Raw genomic sequence first — 13,926 nt, forward strand, 5'->3', positions numbered from 1 at the left:
ACTGACTATTTTTTTTTCTAAACTTATAAAAGTGCCATATTAAGCGTTAACGGTGGTATAAAGCTCAAACGGCCGGGCTCGCCCCCGCAGGGCGCAGCTTGCCCCCGCTCAGCTTGCAGAGGCACGTACGTCACCTAATGGCTCAGAGCCGGCTTCTGTCAGGAGAGGGAAATCTCCGAAACGAAAATCAAAATTGTAAATAAGAGTTATTTTTGATAAACTGAGCACACAGGGGTGATTTAAATACTTACCCTACTAATTTTTTTCCCTCAACTAACAAAAGTGCCATATTAACCCTTAACGGGGGTTTGAACAGGTCACACTTGAAAATGAGACCTCGGTCTCAACATGTTTTTACCTGTTTAAATAAAGGTTAAATAAAAAAAATAAAAAAATAGAGCTCAAACTGCTCTCTTGATAACTCTGTTGAAACTATGGCGCATTGATATGAATGGTGAACAGACCATTTGGCTGAACGACTTTACCAACTGTACATTATCACTTTTTAATGGACACCCTGCAGCCAATCAGAATCGAGTATTCACCCAGACCATGGTATAAAGCAGTGTTAATTCCCTCATAGTTACATGGTAACTACAGTGTGATTACAGGGGTGTGGTGAAGTCACATCTTGTACCCTGTACTTACCCTGTAAGTCACATCTTGTACACTGTACTGATGTGGTACCCCGTACTTACCCTGTAAGTAGGGTGACTTCAGGTTATATGGCACACTTTTTGAATTTCCGCTTTGTGGAAGCTTTCTTGAATTAAAAAAAAGCTAGTGCAGTGCCCGTTCCCTCCATGCACGTGGAGGGAACGTGCCCCCCCCTCCCCCCCCCACACACACACACTGCACCCGTCAGGTCCCCCCTAAGCGCACTCCCCAAGTTTGAAGTCGATCCAACAAACAGTTTTCAAGATACGCGAAGGACAGACATACTGAAAGTCCTGGAATTATTGTATAAAAAGAAAATAATATAGTGCAGTGCCCTGTTCCCCCATTCACCACTCCGTGGACGCCCCCCCCCATTGCACTCTCGTCAGGTCCTCCTAACTGCATTCCCCAAGTTTGAAGTCGATCCGACAGTTCTCGAGATCCATGAAGGACAGAGACAGACAGTCCTGAAATTATATAATAATGTAGTGCAGTGCCCGTTCCCCAGTTCAAAGTCGATCGGACGGACAGTCCTGGAGATACTGTACATAAGCCGTGATCTTATTGGTTTGAATTGCACAAAATTCAACACTGCAATTTCTTGGGTTCGGGTTCCCAGCAGCACGTTTGAGCATGTCTGGTCTCATCACTGTCACTTTCACCCCATGGTGTGAAACTGACTGGGGTTTAAAAGGGAGTGTGCAGGCTAATTAGGTAATTGGTGATTGTGGGCAGCTCTGTGAGGTGCAAGAGGAACAGGTAGGTGAGGGAGTGATGCATTATGGTAAATGAGGGCTGAAGGGTTTAACAGCCCTGGACGATGCCGCGGACAACGGCACAAGCGGGACCCTCGGCCGGCCCGGACGCGGGTGACACCAGTGTGACTGTTCAGGGGGTGAAAAAGGGTGACCAAGCAATAGCAGTTCTGGAGGCCTGCATCGAAGGCTGGGGTGCGCCGGTGCTTGGTGGCGTAGACCTCTGCACCGCAGAGGAAGGCGGAGACAAGGGCTGGGCCTCACAGGAGGTCGGCGAGGAAGGATGGGCCCCACAGGAAGTTGGGAGCCCATCCTACCCAGCCCTAGAAGACTAGGGCTGGGTAACATGGGACGTCTAAGGCTGGGTGCCACAGCAGGTTTAACACTAAGGCTGGGGAACATGGGAAGTCTAAGGCTGGGTGCCACAGCAGGTTTAACACTAAGGCTGGGCACCACAGGAGGTTTAAGGCTGGGTGCCACAGCAGGTTGGACCTTGGAGAGCTGGCCTGGTTCTGGAACATCAGGACACTGGCATGCTACACTCCTCTCATAAAACAAAAGTCTATGTCTCACATGGTGAACTCGGGTGAGGTGGGTGACTTGAGGCAGGTTGTATCTGGGCCTGATGGTACTGCTTGGTGTGGTAGGCCGGAAGGTAGCCAGGTGGCTGTGGTTCGGCCCTTGGATCCCAGTCAGAGGCTCAATCCAGCTCGAAGGACCGTGTAAAAGACTGTATGATGTATGGGATAATTGACTGTTTCAAAGATTATGTTTATAGAAAAAAATAGTGGATCAGAGAGCCTCTGACTGTGTACATTAAAACACATTAGGATCCAAGAGCTGTTTAACCATTTATTTGGCAAGAAGAAGGTTGGATGGTTTACAATGGATGGAGGAAATGGAAAAGGAAAGCGGAAGTGACGGAAAAGCCACCATCACTTCCTTTTCTGTGTCCATTTCGGCTATTTGCTAATAACATTAACGCATAAACACACTGGATATAGAAGACGTCAACTTGTCTTACAACAACAGTGGAAAATTACTGGAAAGTCAGGGTGCAAGTTGTTATTTAGACTGTAAACAGTGGAGCACGGACGCGGAAAAGGAAGTGACGGTGGCAGGAGAGGTGCGCTGTACAGGAACCTGGGAAAAATGGTAGAGCTGTCCCAGAGTCTATTTTTCAAATAAAAATAGACTCTGGGTTCCCAGATTGGTTAATGATTAGTTGTCAGTCCCTTAGTAGAGTAATTAGCCTACTCATTAGTTAATGGTCAGTTTGTGAGTATAGTATAGTTAATTGTTAGTTAATCATTATTTAATTATTTCCTGTCCATTAGTTACTCTTTTTGTGTACCCTATTGTAAAGTGTTGCATCATACTGAGTAGTTCATGAGTACTGAATCATTACTTACCTATTACCTTTCCATTAGTTACTCTTTTTCTGTACCCTAATATAAAGTGAAACATCATATACTCATACCTAACAAAAAACATAAGCATTGTTCTGGGTGAGATTCAAATTAGCCCCAATATTATTAGTCTGGTTCTCTAACAACTGAGCTAACCAACCTGTTAAGTCACATTAGTTGGTAGAGCCATACTATGGATCTGTAGTACTCGTGCCACTGCTCTTGTCTTGCTCAGTATAATTTTGATTCATTAATGTTTCACAACTCTTAAATACCATGATAGGACAATACTTGTTAAACATCAAGTCCTTTCAATCTTATTCTCCCCCAGACGACGTGAATGCATTATATATTTCTTCACAGAGGCAGCAGGCATAATTAATATTGCTCTATACTTGTTAGTTCAGCTCCATCGCCAGGAGAGGGCACTGGAGTCATTCAAAAGGCGTCTGATGCAAATTGTCTTGCCTGTAGCTACCAACTGAGTTAACCAGCCTGTTAAGTCACGTTAGTCGGTAGAGCCATACTATGCATCTGTAGAGCCGGAGACCAATATTATGTTTTGAAGGTATATTCCACCCAAATACTACTTTCTGTCCAAGTACTTATAGTTTTGAAGGTAGGCCTATATTCTGTCCTTTAAAACAGTGGTCCCCAACCACCGGGCCGCGGACTGCTACCGCGCCGCAACGCATTTGGTACCGGGCCGCGAGCCGGGTCCAACATTTTTTTTTTTATAAACATAGGCTATAATATTATAGGCTGTGTGTGGTAGTTGAAACATAGTTTCAAGTTGACGTTTATTTATGTTTGTAGTTGAAACAAAAACATAAATACTGTAGGCTACATACAGTACAACACAAAAGGCTGTTATTTACCCTTTGTCGCCACCTGGTGAGTAAATATATAACTAAAACCATTAAAATTGACAACGGGTCCGCGACTTTTTTTCCCATGTATCTACCATCTACCATTTCTGCTTTAAAACACAAGTACTTAGTCAGAGGGCACACTATCTCATGCCTTCTGGTTTTGCCCTTCACTAATGGGATTCTGGGCCAAAATATTTGACTGGTACTCTAAGGCAGTGGTTCTCAAATGGGGGTCCGGGGACCCCCAGGGGTCCGTGGAACTTTGCTAGGGGGTCCGCGAAAAGTTTTCAGGAAAATAAAAATAAAAACCTTTTTATTTTTTGCAAAAGCTACATAGTTAAATGAAAATATTTGATGCTTTAAATCCAAAATGGTTCATGGATTACATTCTCAACAAACCTATCAATTTAAAAGTCAAGCACGTTACCGTGGAAACAATTAAGCTTAGCCCAAAATCACAAATCAGAATGAGGGGGTCCCCGGTATATTTTCTATCTTGTAAGGGGTCCTTGGCTGAAAAACATTTGAGAACCTCTGCTCTAAGGCCTACAAAATAACCCTTCAGCCGGAGGCAGAACTCGCCATCTTCGGCTGCTCAGAGTCCTCTCTGAACTTCCCTACAGCTGTGCAACAATCTCTGACACTGGGGACAACTGTCGCCAAAAGACTCATCCTGAAGGAATGGAAGTCCTCCTCTTCACCTTCTTTTCAAGTATGGCTGATGGACATGGTTTGCGTTATACAGATGGAGAGACTCAGGTTCCTGAGAACCAACTCGCTTAGAAAGTTCTTAACTATTTGGGACCCGTTTCTGGGCTACTTTGACGAGGTTAAAAATGATTAGTGAGCAGTGACTGGGTTGGGGGTGATGGACAGCATGCCCTGTCGGTTTCCTGTGGAGCCCTTGGGTGGGGTCCTATGCGTAATATCCCTCACAAGCACATACTGTAAGCACCTTTTGCGGCTGGTAGCACCACGTTAACAATGCCAAATGTCAATGATGTATGTATTTTATTTTTATTTTCCTGTGTCTACCTGTTTGTCTTGTTCGTTTATTGTTCTATGAAAAATGTGAAAATAAAATATAAAAAACCCCGAAAGAAAACACAAGTATTGAGACAGAAGTTGTATTTGGCTGAAACATACCTAAGTACTTGGACATGAAGTAGTATTTGGATGGAATATACCTTTAAAACTATAAGTATTTGGAGAAAAGGTAGTATTTGGGTGGAATATATATTCAAAACTATAAGTACTTGAACAGAAAGTAGTATGTCGGTAGAACATAATACTTGGTCTCTGGCTCTATAGATCAATAGTATGGCATTACTAACTAAGCTGACTTAACTGGCTGGTTAGCTCAGTTGGTATAGAGAGCCAATCTAACAATATTGCAGCCGAGGGTTTGAATCTCACCCGGAACAAGTCTTGAATTTATTTGTTAAGTATAAGTATATGATGTTTCACTTTATATTAGGGTATACAAAAAGACTAACTAATGGAAAGGTAATAGTTAAGTAATGATTCAGGCTGCTCATGAAATACTGAGTATGATGCATCACTTTACAATTATAGGGTACCCAAAAAGAGTAACTAATGGACAGGTAATAATTAAGTAATGATTTGGTAGCCTACTCGTGAACTACTCAATATGATGCATCACTTTACAATAGGGTACACAAAAAGAGTAACTAATGGACATGTAATAATTAAGTAATGATTAACTAACGATTAACTACTCACAAACTGACCATTAACTAATGAGTAATTACTCTACTAAGGAACTGATAACTAATCATTAACTAATGATGACCTACTATACTCACAAAGTGACTTATTAACTAATGATTAACTACTAATACTCAGAACTGACTTTAACTAATCATTAGGCCTACTTAATTATTAACTAATGATTAAAGGCCATTAGCTAATCATTAACTATTCCTTAACTAAAAGTTAGTTTCTCATTAGTTTACTAGTAGCCTAACTACTATATTATTTGTGTACCTTATTGTAAAGTTACCAATTATTTCACAGGAACAAAATCGCGCACGCACACTGCTCTTGTCTTGCTCAGTATAATTCTGATTTATTAACGTTTCACAACTATTAAAAATACCATGATAGGCCAATACTTGCTAAACATCAAGTCCTTTCAATCTCATTCTCTCCCAGACCACGTGAATGCATTAGGATGTATTTCTTCAGAGGCAGCAGGCGTCATTAATATTGCTCTAGATACTTGTATGCTAGTTCAGCTCCATCGCCAGTAGAGGTCAATGGAGTCATTCAAAAGGCGTCCGATGCAAATTGTCTTGCCTGTAGCTATGTTTTACAGATGGTTCACACCACCACATTTGAATATGTGAGACTTGGAGCCCTCAGGTTATTTACATTGGAGGTTTGTTTCTCTGTCCTGTCACTCATTATTCAAATGACAACACACTCAACACACAAATTCACCCAGTAAAAACCGCATTTATAACTTTTGTTAAATATTATTTAATAGTTTAAAGTTGACAAAATGTGCCCTGTTTTTTTCTTTTCTTCTTATTTTTCTTTTTTTGAAAAAACAAAACAAAACAACTGGCTCGGCACAGTGGCTCCTCGTGTAGCCCAAAAGTGCGTAAAATATGATTTGATGTGTCTTTGGAAGCTTTGCAGCATGTTGAGGACTTTTTGATCAGCTGTTTGAAACAGCCTGTTTCAGCTCCTCTGGAAACTGTGTCGACCTGCTGACCTTGGTCAACATCTTATTGTACCTTTTAAACTTTGCCTCCTGTGGCGTAAACTGGGAAGCGTCAGAAATGTCTCCTTAGTCTGAAGCAGTGCCTCTCAAGACTGAGAGGAAGTTCTTTGGGATCCCATAAAAATGTTGAAGTGTTTAATTTTACTAAGATTGAATACATTAACTCTTAACAATAAAAAAAAAATATATATATATATCCCAACATGGAGAACGTTAATTAATAGCACAATTCGCAATTCACAAAATTGAATAATCTCACCACTAGTATCTCCCACGCACAGTGCAGACAGTTCTACAAATCATTACTAAAGCAGCAACAACAAAAACCTTCCCATATGGGTCCTTGGGGCTGGCTCTTCTCCAGTGGGGGTCCGTGGGGCCTAGTGTGTGTGGCTATTTGGGGGTCCGTGACACGGAATAGTTTGGGAAGCCCTGCTCTGCGCGGCCATGTGGGCGTGTTTCTGGCGGTCCAACAGCCTCCGTTCTGGTGTGAAGTCCAGAGCGCAAAACGCACTTCTTCTGGTGCGACAAGGGGGGAGCGCAAACGTAGCAGCTCTCTGACCCTGACGCGCACACCGTCTCTGGCTCCAGCGGCCCCAAATCCAACTTTCATTGTGGGAAAAAGTTTCTTAACATCTCCCGGTGACTCTCCAGCCATGGACGCATTTCGAGTCGTAACGCTATATCTGGGCCTGTTCCTCGTTTTCCTTTGGAATATACCGTGTTTCCAGTCAGCTGCTATCCTCTCTCCCTCTGCGCCGAGAAGGACCAAGGGAGCCAGGGTCCCTCATCAGGACGGACACAGGTCAAGCAAATTTCTAAAAGAGATCTTTGCGTCCTCGCATCCTATGGTGGACCACCACCGAGAAGACCTAAAGGACGCTGTTGTGCCCCACGATTACATGCTCTCCATATACAGGACATACTCGGCTGCAGAGAAGCTCGGACTAAACGCAAGCTTTTTCCGCTCCTCTAAATCTGCCAACACCATAACAAGTTTTGTGGACAGAGGAACAGGTTGGTTTCAGTATGCACTATGCTCCATCAACTCAATCTTGTATGACTTGCCTTGCTTTTGCGCGTGGTACCGTTTTTCTCCTCTGAGTAGTCTTATATCCTCCATAAACCATATTATGTCAAAAATAGTGTGCAAATCTTGAGGAAATAGGCTATAGTTTAAAAGATAATTCCTGTAAAATCACCATATTAAAAGAGGGAATAAAAAATATATAAAAAAGGTGAGTCGTGGCTACTTTTACGCACGAGAAAAAAATATATATGCAAACACATGCACGGTTTTACGTGCACAAAAGTCCAATATCTACGCACTGAGCCTCAATAAAAATGCATCGATTTCGGAGGCTGCAGGACTGTTTTCTGTTTATAAGGACTGCATTAAATTTTGCTGGCGCACTCGAAGCTCTTTGAACACATGGGACGCAGTTTAAAGAGCCGCCGAAGCACGTAACTTTTGCAAAGTATTAAGTTATATTACACTTAAATTAACCCCCAGGTAACACGACAATAAAACACTAATTGAGGCGTTTCTCCAAATGAAGGTTGTAAATCACTGTCGGTGCAGGCGACACCTATAACCTAGTTGGGAACAGTTCCACTTGAATGGAAATTGGAAGTTAAACTTTGGGGGAGGTGTGGGGGGATGGGAGGGATATAAAAGTAGGATACTACCTGATTTTTTTTTTTTTTTTGCATCGATCTCAAACGCAATCAGTGGCTGAATCAGCGGGGGATTTTTAAGTGCAAACTGTGAAGAATGCCTGAAACTGGCACGTAGCTATCACAGTGAAAGCTGTTTCCATGATGGTGCCATATGCCCAACTGGGCTGGCAGAGAAACAGGTGTTTGGGTCAGTTAACATGTGTAACCAAGTGATATGTGACTGGCCTGAGAGACAAACACACCTTGATAAACACAAACACATCGAGCACACACATTCGGGCATAAACCGAGTTAATCTTTGCAGAAGTAACAGCTATCCTTGTTTGCATTCCCTGCTGTCCGCGCAAGAGACAAACTTCGCGCTGCAAAAAATATCCGTCTTGACACGTTTAATCCACTGTCGGCTCGTTTTTTTGGACGCAAGTGAAAAAGTCTATCGAGGCGCTTTAACCTGCTCCCACTACAAATCAAGAATTATGTCGACTGAATAAGGCTAATTTTGCATAGTGGGGTAATTTTATTCTATTCTGCCTCAAGATATCGACGCTGGTCTCTGGAAAGTAAATTAAACTGCATTGGAAACAAGGCATTTCCTCGCCTTTTTGGCAGAACTGTTCGCTTATTATGAGGGGAAAAAGATTTTAAGGCTGAACGGGGCTACATGGCTTGCTCAGATAAATATTTTTTGCAGCGCGAACTGATTTGATATAGGAAAAACGCCTCACTTTCTCTCGTGATTTTGATGTGATGTGTCACTGGCTCTGACCCCCCTAGCTGGACCCTGAGAGCTGCTTTGCATCGAACCGCTGATTGGAGTATTTGAACTCGGTGATCTAATTGAGTGTTCATGTCATAACATATCAAACACTGTCTATTCTCCCATAATGACCCAGCTCGGCTATAATGGCACATCACCAAAAAGAACGAGGGGAAAAAATGAAAGAGCAGCTTCCTCCGCTATGAAGTGGTTAGTATTTTACTGCGTAACCTCCCTGTGCGACCGCCACTTTAATTACGGAAAATTATTTTTCTTCCCGTTCTCTCAGCTCAGTGCATTGGTTTCTTTTGGGATTCCTCCCAGTATCCCCAAAGTGTTGTATTGCATTAACCTGCAGAGTGAGCCTCAGCTGAAATTATTCTTTGTTGAAATGCACCAGGAAATAAATGGCGGCTTTGAGTTTGATGCGCACAGTAAACAATTGGTTGGCTCTTTTATGCATTATTCCTCCAGAGACACTTCTGAGTGCATACATGATCTACTAGACTCGTTCTTTGGCTTCCACCGTGTAGGTAGCCTAAATGAGAACCGTTTGGGCGTTTCCTGCAGAAAATGCGAGATCAGAATATAATAACCCGAATCTGAAAATTATTTTGGCACTATGGTAACTCATTAAAGCGCAGATGGTGCAGACTGGCCTCTCTCGCGCTCTCTCTCTCCCTCTCTCTCTCTCTCTCTCTCTCTCTCTCTCTCTCTCTCTCTCTCTCACACACACACACACTCTCTCTCTCTCTCAACAGAGGCATAGATGACAATTAAAACATGTTTTGCATTAGTTCAAATAAACAAGGTCAAACAAAAGTGCATGGACGCCGCTGTTACCAAGCAATATACTGTTACGCGGACGTACCGCGCAGCATCTATGCGGGGGATGTAGTTTTTTAGGCTATATAGGCTATAACATTTTACTGTCAACACGCCTACAGTAGGCTATCTGTCAATAATCTTAACAGGCTGTATACAATCAGCACAGGCCTGACCGAGGGTGATGTCGTTGGCAAGATGATGTAGGAGGGGAGGATGTGAAATTCAGAACTGTTAATTTTCTGGTGACCCTGCATTCGAATTGTTTGCGATAGTGTGTGTGTGTGTGTGTGTGTGTGTGTGTGTGTTATATATATATATATATATATATATATATATATATATATATATATATATATATATATATATATATGTGTGTGTAATTCCTAATGCAGACCATACGTGCAAAGTTAAACAATAGGCACCAAGTGGCAACCGGATTCGAATAAGCCTATCAATTTGTAACAACTTTGCAAATTAGGATAGGCAATCACAGTCAAGTGTAGCATGTTCTCTTGTTTTTAAAACTGTAGCTATTACGGACTATTAACCGAGGCAACAAGTGTTAATTATACAAACACTTGTATAATTAATTTAATACAATATCCAAATAAGTCACTTGATTCAGTATTTGATCAAATATTTTCCTCAAAACAAGAGAAAAAAAATCTGACAGTGAGACTGTATGCTACGTCACTTGTAAATCAACTTGCTTCAAGAATTGTGTTAAATTAAGTGAGATTTTCTTCTTCTTCTTCTTCTTCTTCTTCTTCTTCTTCTTCTTCTTCTTCTTCTTCTTCTTCTTCTTCTTCTTCGAAAATTCCAGAAACAAGTGAAACTGTATTGGGAAGGGGGGGGGGGGGGGGGGGGGGGTGGAGTGCAAATGAAGAAGAAAAAATCTCACTCCTATTAAGATTTAAGACCCAAACCTGTTAAAATGGACATTTGTTTGGCAGTGGAGCCATTTGAAGAAACACACGTTTATTTATAGGCTTTCATCACATTTAAAATGCATGATAACATGTTACAAAGTACAGTCCTAATCGAAAACAATTTTGAAATGCCGTTTGGCAGCCTGCATATTTGGAGAAGCTGTTGATTTGTCAAATTGATATTTAGAAGGTATTTTGTGAAGCAATAAAACTGTAAACGCCTTTTATGCGTTAGTCCATAACGCCACATCTCAGTCTCACTGGTTCGCCTTGATGAAATATTTGCAGGCCTCCTGGGTCTCCAGCCGGGAATAATGCATTAATTGTGTATTGTTCAGTTGAGTGTACAGTAGGCTGTCGCCTTTGGTCCGTTGTGTCTGGCAGCACCCGGGGCCTTCACATCACTATGGCCCCTTGTTTTTCTGCCTCACAACTCTGCAAGAGCCCTCCAAAAACTTTCCCAACACACAGAAGAAAACTAATCACATTTCTGTTATTCGGCGCTTCAAGATTGAAGACATTTGGAAAGAGTAAAAGAGCAAAGTTTCCCTCCTTTCTGCCAAAGAGGGAGAAATTAATAATTAATGTCATCAAGTAAAATTAAAGCAAAACTATTTTCATTAAACTATTTTGACTTTGTTCAAAAGTGATGTGGTCCGGGTTTGATTCGATGTTTACAATGTTGTTATTACAATGTTTAAATTTGGCTCTAGGCTATATCTATGTCGGTGATTAGCGGGAAAATATAGCCTAATAGCCTACAAGGTGATCACTCAAAGGTTTGTGTTTTGGGAACATGCCCATGTTCCAACCTCGTGTGCTTTGCATACTTTTTAAAATGTGCGCTATACATAAGCTAACTTTAATTTGTAGGATGTAGAATTAGGCCAAATCAATTCCATTCCCTAAATTAACCTTACTACTGTATTATATACTGGAGATATGTTCCAAACCATTGTATTTATAAAATAGATCTGAGGTTACTTTGCTATTATTCTCTAACAGGAGGGAAATGGCCAAGATGGGCTTAACTGTTCCCTGTCAGAGTTATTACCAATTTAGGAATAAAGCTGCATGGCCAACACACAACATGCGACATGCAACACACCCACACACACACACACACACACACACACACACACACACACACACACACACACACACACACACACACACACACACACAGCTTATATATATATATATATATATATATATATATATATATATATATATATATATATATATATATATATATATATATATATATATATAAAATATCTGAAAAACTAGAGAGAGAGAGAGAGAGAGAGAGAGAGAGAGAGAGAGAGAGAAGGCCTCTCCTCTGTGAATGTGAGTCCCCCCCTCTCCCTCCCTCCGAACACTGTACACCCTAAGTGAATCTGACTGCAATTATTTCCCTTTTTTTATCCTTGCAGACGATCTTTTGCACTCTCCTCTGCGAAGACAAAAGTATCTGTTTGATGTCTCAACCCTTTCAGACAAAGAGGAGCTGGTCGGAGCGGAATTAAGGATATTTAGGAAAGCGCCCGGGGCTTTCCAGACGCCGCCGGGCCTCTACGACATCCAGCTCTTCCCGTGCAGCCGCTCTCAGGACAAGCTGCTGGCCTCCAGGGCGCTGGACTCGTTGGACTCCGCCAAGCCCGCGTGGGAGGTGCTCGACGTGTGGGAAATATTCCAAACCCACCATCATCACCATCACCATCAGCAGCAGCACCAAAAGGAGGGCAACCATCTTTGCTTCCAGCTGAGGGTCACCCACGGTCAATCGGACACGGAGGTGGACCTGAGGCAGCTGGGGCTGCAGCGGAGCGGCCGGTCCCAGCAGGAGAAGGCCATCCTGGTCGCCTACACCCGCTCTAAGAAGAGGGAGAACCTGTTCAACGAGATGAAGGAGAAGATCAAGTCTCGCGAGAAGGGGGAGGAGGGGGGAGGAGGAGGAGGAGAGGAGGGGACGGGGGTGCCGGCGAGGGGGGTGAGGGGAGAGGGCCCGAGACGGCGGCGGAGGACCGCGCTGAGCAACCGGCACGGGAAAAGGCACGGGAAAAAGTCCAAGTCCCGGTGCAGCAAGAAGGCGTTGCACGTGAACTTCAAAGAGCTGGGCTGGGACGACTGGATCATTGCCCCACTGGATTACGAGGCGTACCACTGCGAGGGTGTGTGCGACTTCCCCCTCAGGTCGCACCTGGAGCCGACCAACCACGCCATCATCCAGACGCTCATGAACTCCATGGACCCCAACAGCACGCCGCCCAGCTGCTGCGTGCCCACCAAGCTCAGCCCCATCAGCATCCTCTACATCGACTCGGGCAACAACGTGGTGTACAAGCAGTACGAGGACATGGTGGTGGAGCAATGCGGGTGCAGGTAGCGGCACCTTCCTGCAAGCCTAAACTAAATGAATGAACCTCCTTTTAAAGTCAAGAAGTCAAACAGAAGTCCAGATGGGTCCCATGTCGAAGATATCTAAAGTTTGGCAAGCATGTTGCTTTTCCTCCCAGGTCTGCAATGCATTGTCTTTATTCAAAAGGGATGCGCACAGAGGCGATATTTGCTATTTATTCTGTCAGTTCAGACTCAGTTACAGTCACAACAATAATGATCACTCCATGTCTCAAAGTGTTACGCCTACTTTTCCAAACATGCAACAAGCTGTCACTCATTACATTTCCCATACGCACAGAGAGAGACGTGTCCATATGGCACAAGGAGGAACTTGGTGTGTGTGGCGCATCATCGCCTGTTTTAACTGATCACCAAGGCAAGATGGGAGCCTATTCCACAGGTGCACCTGTTCTTGCTGAGAAGCCAGAGAGGACAGAGCGCTTTGTCGCGGCTCTGCCAGGCGGACTGCTTTGGCTGTAATTTGCCATCCTCCCGCTGGAGCCATGACAGGCCCGAGCAAATGCCTATTTTCCAAAAACTAAAGCAGGCGAATGCCTAATCTACCAAACACACACTGGTCTGAGGAAATGAGATAGCCCAGCGATGGTAATGCCTTCAAGAGATTTTCCCTTATTGGAAACTAGTTTGCTCCCTTTTAGCGGAGAGGTGCGCACCGGGCGAAGCGCTGCGCACGGGGAGAAGCGTGGCGCGCCTTTGCGCACAGAATGGACATTGGACGTTGACACAAAACCAGGTTGTGCTCCCATTCAAAGTGGACTGATTGGGACGCTGTTGTAAAAAAAGAAAGAAAGTAAGAAGAAAAAGCACATAGCCTACTGAGGCGAACTTTTTGCTCAAAGTCTGCATCTTTACGAAATGCACTTCCA

At 43.3% G+C, this 13,926-nt stretch overlaps 1 protein-coding gene across 1 annotated transcript; it reads left to right on the forward strand.

Annotated features, from left to right (window-relative positions):
- Positions 1–7,098: 7,098 nt before the first annotated feature.
- Positions 7,099–13,025, forward strand: gdf6a (growth differentiation factor 6a; the record flags this gene model as incomplete). The annotated part of the gene is made up of 2 exons (XM_083640252.1): positions 7,099–7,459; positions 12,073–13,025. The coding sequence occupies 2 exons, from the start codon at positions 7,099–7,101 to the stop codon at positions 13,023–13,025; spliced, it is 1,314 nt and encodes a 437-aa protein (XP_083496378.1).
- Between the last annotated feature and the right edge of the window lie 901 nt (positions 13,026–13,926).

Source organism: Poromitra crassiceps (genome assembly GCF_964638095.1).
Source record: "Poromitra crassiceps genome assembly, chromosome: 1".
Lineage (NCBI taxonomy): Eukaryota > Metazoa > Chordata > Actinopteri > Beryciformes > Melamphaidae > Poromitra > Poromitra crassiceps.